We start from the raw sequence: 7,313 nt of genomic DNA on the forward strand, positions 1-7,313 counted from the left end.
ACGCGCAGATAGAGATATGCTATTTAGAACAAACATGCTTCTCTGACATGTCGTGTTTTGCAAAATAATTGGCTCTATTTGTGGTATTTCTATCTGCAACGTTCGGCTACTGAACGTGGCCTTGTGCTGAGGTTGCGGCCCCCCCCAGCCCCCTCCGCCGAGGTTGACAGCCCTCCCTCCGCCGTGCTAAGGTTGCTGTCTCTCGCTTTCTCCCTCCCTCCAGTCGCTGCTAAGCAGGGCGAGTCGGACCCAGAGAGGAAGGAGACGCGGCAGAAGGTGGACGACGACAGGAAGCATGAGATCGAGGCGGCCATCGTCCGCATCATGAAGTCCAGAAAGAGGATGCAGCACAACGTCCTGGTAGCAGAGGTGGGTGCGGCCTTGACGTCCTGGTAGAGGAGGCCTTGACGTCCTGGTAGAGGAGGCCTTGACGTCCTGGTAGAGGAGGCCTTGACGTCCTGGTAGAGGAGGCCTTGACGTCCTGGTAGAGGAGGCCTTGAAGTCCTGGTAGAGGAGGCCTTGACGTCCTGGTAGAGGAGGCCTTGACGTCCTGGTAGAGGAGGCCTTGACGTCCCGGTAGAGGAGGAGGAGGCCTAGAGGAGGCCTTGCGTCCCCGGTAGGTAGAGGAGGCCTTGACGTCCTGGTAGAGGAGGCCTTGACGTCCTGGTAGAGGAGGCCTTGAGGTCCTGGTAGAGGAGGCCTTGACGTCCTGGTAGAGGAGGCCTTGACGTCCTGGTAGAGGAGGCCTCTGCGTCCCGGTAGGTAGAGGAGGCCTCTGCGTCCCGGTAGGTAGAGGAGGCCTCTGCGTCCCGGTAGGTAGAGGAGGCCTCTGCGTCCCGGTAGGTAGAGGAGGCCTCTGCGTCCCGGTAGGTAGAGGAGGCCTCTGCGTCCCGGTAGGTAGAGGAGGCCTCTGCGTCCCGGTAGGTAGAGGAGGCCTCTGCGTCCCCGGTAGGTAGAGGAGGCCTCTGCGTCCCGGTAGGTAGAGGAGGCCTGCGTCCCTGCGTCCCGGTAGGTAGAGGAGGCCTCTGCGTCCCGGTAGGTAGAGGAGGCCTCTGCGTCCCGGTAGGTAGAGGAGGCCTCTGCGTCCCGGTAGGTAGAGGAGGCCTCTGCGTCCCGGTAGGTAGAGGAGGCCTCTGCGTCCCGGTAGGTAGAGGAGGCCTCTGCGTCCCGGTAGGTAGAGGAGGCCTCTGCGTCCCGGTAGGTAGAGGAGGCCTCTGCGTCCCGGTAGGTAGAGGAGGCCTCCGGTAGGTAGAGGAGGCCTCTGCGTCCCGGTAGGTAGAGGAGGCCTCTGCGTCCCGGTAGGTAGAGGAGGCCTCTGCGTCCCGGTAGGTAGAGGAGGCCTCTGCGTCCCGGTAGGTAGAGGAGGCCTCTGCGTCCCGGTAGGTAGAGGAGGCCTCTGCGTAGAGGAGGCCCGGTAGGTAGAGGAGGCCTCTGCGTCCCGGTAGGTAGAGGAGGCCTCTGCGTCCCGGTAGGTAGAGGAGGCCTCTGCGTCCCCGGTCCCGGTAGGTAGAGGAGGCCTCTGCGTCCCGGTAGGTAGAGGAGGCCTCTGCGTCCCGGTAGGTAGAGGAGGCCTCTGCGTCCCGGTAGGTAGAGGAGGCCTCTGCGTCCCGGTAGGTAGAGGAGGCCTCTGCGTCCCGGTAGGTAGAGGAGGCCTCTGCGTCCCGGTAGGTAGAGGAGGCCTCTGCGTCCCGGTAGGTAGAGGAGGCCTCTGCGTCCCGGTAGGTAGAGGAGGCCTCTGCGTCCCGGTAGGTAGAGGAGGCCTCTGCGTCCCGGTAGGTAGAGGAGGCCTCTGCGTCCCGGTAGGTAGAGGAGGCCTCTGCGTCCCGGTAGGTAGAGGAGGCCTCTGCGTCCCGGTAGGTAGAGGAGGCCTCTGCGTCCCGGTAGGTAGAGGAGGCCTCTGCGTCCCGGTAGGTAGAGGAGGCCTCTGCGTCCCGGTAGGTAGAGGAGGCCTCTGCGTCCCGGTAGGTAGAGGAGGCCTCTGTAGGTAGAGGAGGCCTCCGTCCGGCGGTAGGTAGAGGAGGCCTCTGCGTCCCGGTAGGTAGAGGAGGCCTCTGCGTCCCGGTAGGTAGAGGAGGCCTCTGCGTCCCGGTAGGTAGAGGAGGCCTCTGCGTCCCGGTAGGTAGAGGAGGCCTCTGCGTCCCGGTAGGTAGAGGAGGCCTCTGCGTCCCGGTAGGTAGAGGAGGCCTCTGCGTCCCGGTAGGTAGAGGAGGCCTCTGTCCCGGTAGGTCCCGGTAGGTAGAGGAGGCCTCTGCGTCCCGGTAGGTAGAGGAGGCCTCTGCGTCCCGGTAGGTAGAGAGGAGGTCCCTAGGTAGAGGAGGCCTCTGCGTCCCGGTAGGTAGAGGAGGCCTCTGCGTCCCGGTAGGTAGAGGAGGCCTCTGCGTCCCGGTAGGTAGAGGAGGCCTCTGCGTCCCGGTAGGTAGAGGAGGCCTCTGCGTCCCGGTAGGTAGAGGAGGCCTCGGCGTCCCGGTAGGAGGTGAGTTGTTTCCTGGACACAGAGTAAGCTTAGGCCTATATGGCATCCATAGAGATTCTAACGGTAAGTGGTAGTGTTACCATGGAGATGGCCTTTCAGCAGTTGAGCAAATCAAATGGAGACTTCCTTTCCCCTCCTTTTTGAAGAAGAAGAGGGAAAGTAGAGAAAAAAAAGCGCGTTTATGAAATGAGAAGCTCCTTCTCTCGTGCGTCATCAGTTAAATGACGTTTACTAGGGTGGTTCCCAAAATACATCTGTGAAATGATAAAAACAAGTTGGTTGTGCAAGACATTTTCTAGGTAAAACCTTGAGGCATATTGTTTTAACACGTCTGAAGGAGAAAAGCATACAGACAAAACAAACACGGATTCAAAGGGGGTGAGGCAGATTCCAAACCTCTTCCAATAAAGACTCGTAGTATTCACGTGACTCTTCTCGATGAAAGGTGACTGTAGAGGAGGGGAGGAGCCTCTTCTAATAAAGACTCGTAGTATTCACGTGACTTCCCAATGAAAGGTGGCTGTAGAGGAGGGGAGGAGCCTCTTCTAATAAAGACTCGTAGTATTCACGTGCCTCTTCCCAATGAAAGGTGGTTGTAGAGGAGGGGAGGAGCCTCTTCTAATAAAGACTCGTAGTATTCACGTGACTCTTCCCAATGAAAGGTGGCTGTAGAGGAGGGGAGGAGCCTCTTCCGTTCTCCTACCAACCCATTGACATTCATCTACTAGACCACTTATCAGTTTCGGGGGTTACTGTGGACAGAGGAAAAAGGGGTGGAGGACGGACCTTTGCCCTAGACCATGGGTGTCAAACTCTGGCCCGTGGTCCAAATTTGGCCCGCGGGGTAATTATATTTGGCCCGCGAGACAATACCAAATTACTACTAGAGCTGGCCCGCCGGTATTATACAGCGCATTCACCACTAATACCACGAATCCCATAATGCTCTGCTGTTTTCGCGCGCCAATCAGGACAGGACCCAGAAACGCTCTCTCCTCTGTGACAGTAGTCATAGCAACATAGACGCTACAACTGTCAGCGAGCTAACCCTTCCCAAAAATGGCGAAAAGAAAGGCAGAAAACAGGAGCTTTCTGGACAAGTGGGAGGCAGAATATCTGTTTACATATGTAAAAGACAAACCTGTTTGTCTTGTTTGTGGAGTCAACGTGGCTGTAAGTAAGGAGTACAACATTAGACGACACTATGAAACGAAACATCATGACAAATACAAGGACCTGGACATGACTCAAAGGAGCCAGAAAGTAGAGGAGATTAAAAGAAGTTTGGTTTCACAACAGAATATGTTTAAAAAAGCCACATCACACAGCGAGGCTGTTGTAAAGGCCAGTTATATAGTGGCAGCAGAGATCGCAAAATCAGCCCGGCCCTTTAATGAGGGAGAGTTCATGAAAAAGTGCATGATGAAGGTTTGTGACCTCGTATGCCCAGAGAAAAAACAAGCATTTTCAAACGTGAGCCTGAGCAGGAACACAGTAGCTGATCGCACATGTGATCTTGCCACCAATCTGTATGACCAGCTGATGGAAAAGGGAAAAGATTTTGTTGCGTTCTCCCTCGCTGTGGATGAGAGCTGCGACGCATCTGATACTGCTCAGCTGTCAGTCTTCATCCGTGGAGTGGACTCAAATCTGTGTGTTACAGAGGAGCTATTAGGATTCAAATCAATGCATGGCACAACCACAGGAAAGGAAATCTTTGAGGAGGTTTCCAAATGTGTAAGTGAAATAAAGCTGCCGTGGGATAAACTCGTTGGATTAACGACAGATGGTGCGCCAGCGATGTGCGGTAAAAAGAGTGGACTGGTGGGCATGGTTCGGGAGAAGATGCGGGAAGAGAACTGTGCAGGTGAGCTAACTGTTTACCACTGCATCATACATCAGGAAGCACTGTGTGCCAAAGCCCTAAAGATGGAACATGTTATGACCACAGTAACACAGGTAGTTAACTTTATAAGAGCCAAAGGTCTAAATCACCGCCAGTTTAAATCTTTTCTGGAGGAGTGTGGTTCGGAATACGCAGACGTGCCGTATCACACAGAGGTGAGATGGCTAAGCAGAGGAAAAGTACTGAACAGATGTTTCGAGCTGCGTGAGGAAATATGTCAATTCCTGGAAACCAAAGGGAAGGATACAGCAGAGCTCCGGGAGGAAAAGTTCCTGTGTGAGCTGGCCTTTCTCTGTGACATCTCGAGCCATCTCGATGCGCTGAACCTGCAGCTTCAGGGGCGGGGGCGCATCATCACAGACATGTACGCTGCAGTGAGGGCCTTCAAAACTAAACTGTGCCTGTGGGAGAATCAGATGCTGCAAGGAAACCCTTGCCATTTTCCCAGCTGCCAATCCATAAAAGCGCAGATCTCTACCGCCGTGTTCCCATGCGCACAGTTTGCTGAAAAACTCAGTGTTCTCGCCGCTGAGTTTAGCCGGCGATTTGCCGACTTCGATGCCCAGAAATGCAAGTTTGAACTGCTTAGTAATCCCTTCGCAGTTGATGTGGAAAATGCACCAACCAACATCCAAATGGAGCTGATTGAACTCCAGTGCAATGACACGCTGAAGTCAAAGTATGATGCTGTGGGCGCCGCACAGTTTCCACGGTTCATCCCTGACACAATGCCTCAGCTCCGCACCCAATCTGCTCAGATGCTCTCCATGTTCGGCAGCACTTATCTATGCGAGCAACTTTTCTCCTCGATGAAGATGACCAAAACAACTCACAGGAGACGTCTGACTGATGAACATCTTCGCTCGATACTGAGGATTTCTTCAGCTCAGAGCTTGAGCCCAGACATTGATGAACTAGCATCCAAGAAGAGATGCCAGGTATCTGGCTTGGGCACATCAGATTAGACCAGTGTGCAATAATTAATGTTTTCTTTATGCACTTTTTCTTGCTACAAGGCATGGGCTTGAATGGTTGATTGATTTATTATCATTTTATTTGTAAAATTATTAGCCAGTGGAAAAGGTTTATTTTGGTATTTAAATCATAAGGCTGCAAATAGAAAAGAGGCATACAATTTTTATTTAAATGTTATTTATTTAATAAATGACTGCCATTGATGTGTTTTTTTCATTTGAAATTCGATTTTGCATTTGAAATTTCGATTTTGCTTGTCTCCACTATTAAATGATATATTGTATGGTAATAAGCGATGCTTGTTCCATATTCAATGTTAAAGCAAAACTTGTTTGGGTCCATATTAAAAGGTTAATTTGTTCAACGTTGCCCGTGACTTTGTTCAGGTTTTACATTTTGGCCCACTGGGTATTTGAGTTTGACACCCCTGCTCTAGACTAAAGAATAACTAGCTCAATGGGAGAATTTCCATTGAATCTGTTTAGGGAAACCGGCCCATGGGGTCTGGAGAGAACTCTCTGCCTTGATCTCCACCTGCTGTACTGCCCTGGACTTGGTTTATTTCACAGGGACAACACATATTGTTCAATATTTCAGACTAAAAGGCGCTGTGTGGCCAATCTGTTGTCTGCATTGGCCGTGCAGCAGTAAGGATGATCGGGCCACTGCAGAAGTCAGGGCATTCGTACTTCTCAGAGCAGTGCAGAGCTGTTGTCAAGGAAGTGAGTTTGTGTTTATACAGGACCCCCCCCTCACCTTCCATCAATCAATCATGTCAATGCTTAGTTTTACGGAGCACTCTGCGTTGTTTCGAAATGTGCAAGGTGCACGGCGATGCGGTATGGAGCTCAGTTTTACCTCTGAATGCTTCCGGAGGCTCCGCAACGCCTCCATATGGAAACACTGACCACATTTTCGGATCAAAAGCATAAATTGTCTCTGAGCAAAGCTGGTACATTTCCATCTGTTGTCCATTCAGTCCCTCGTCACAGCATGTGTAGGGTTGGTGTGCAGCCAGGTTTGGAAGATAGTTTTTATTATTATAATCTGCATCCCTAGATCATTTCTGAGTCAATTTGGTTGAATATAAGATTTTGTTTTCAATTTATATTTTTACATGGAAATGTTTATCCCTACAGTATTTCAGTGAGTACTTTGAGGTAACTTTTGCAACATGAGTGCCGGCAATCATCTCAGTGCTATTCTTTCACCTATCATCATGTTATTGTTTTTAATGAAAATAAACTGGATATTTCGGGACATAGAATTTCGGTACAGGACATTAACATGATATTTCAAGGACATTTTCAGCACAGTCTCTTGAACCAGAGAAACGATAATGTAGTGTCTAATAGTGTTATTGTATTGCCTTTCTCCCCAGGTCACCCAGCAGCTGAGGGCCCGGTTCCTCCCCAGCCCCGTGGTCATTAAGAAGCGCATTGAAGGACTCATAGAGAGAGAATATTTGGCACGGACGCCTGAGGATCGCAAAGTCTACACCTACGTTGCATAAGAGGAGAGGAGCGTTGTGGGAGAGGAGAAATGGATTGAGGGGGAGTGTTGTGCGCATGGACTGGGGAAGTTCCTTTTTAAAAGATAAATGCTGGGAAGCTGACTCCTCCCTTTACAAAAATGACAAAAACCAGAAGTTAAAAGGAAAAAAATAATACAAAAAAAAAATCCATGAAGTGTTGTAGATTTGTTTTTTTATCAGGCCAACTACTCTTACTCCCTGTGAGAATTTCAACATGGATGGATTCCAGCTTTTCACCGTTTTACCCTTGTAGAGATCGACCTTAAAAGAATCCCTTGGGAAAGATGTGAATGCACCACTTTTTTTTTTTGTTGTTTTTTTTGTTTTTCAATACTGTATAAAAATGAGAATGAATTATTAAAAACAAAACAGCAAATGTGGATTGCTAACAAAAAAAAATAAAAAAAATATTGAATATTGAGGTT

At 50.6% G+C, this 7,313-nt stretch overlaps 1 protein-coding gene across 1 annotated transcript in view; it reads left to right on the forward strand.

Annotated features, from left to right (window-relative positions):
• Nucleotides 1–7,303, forward strand: part of LOC124009558 (cullin-3-like) — a 33,840-nt gene extending 26,537 nt beyond the window's left edge. The window contains exons 15-16 of the mRNA XM_046321449.1: nt 224–369; nt 6,736–7,303. Coding sequence (XP_046177405.1) covers nt 224–369; nt 6,736–6,867 — 278 coding nt within the window. The 3' untranslated portion in view covers nt 6,868–7,303. The remainder of the gene's footprint in view (nt 1–223; nt 370–6,735) is intronic.
• The last annotated feature ends 10 nt before the right edge of the window (nt 7,304–7,313 follow it).

Source organism: Oncorhynchus gorbuscha, linkage group LG22 (assembly GCF_021184085.1).
Source record: "Oncorhynchus gorbuscha isolate QuinsamMale2020 ecotype Even-year linkage group LG22, OgorEven_v1.0, whole genome shotgun sequence".
Taxonomy (NCBI): Eukaryota; Metazoa; Chordata; class Actinopteri; order Salmoniformes; family Salmonidae; genus Oncorhynchus; species Oncorhynchus gorbuscha.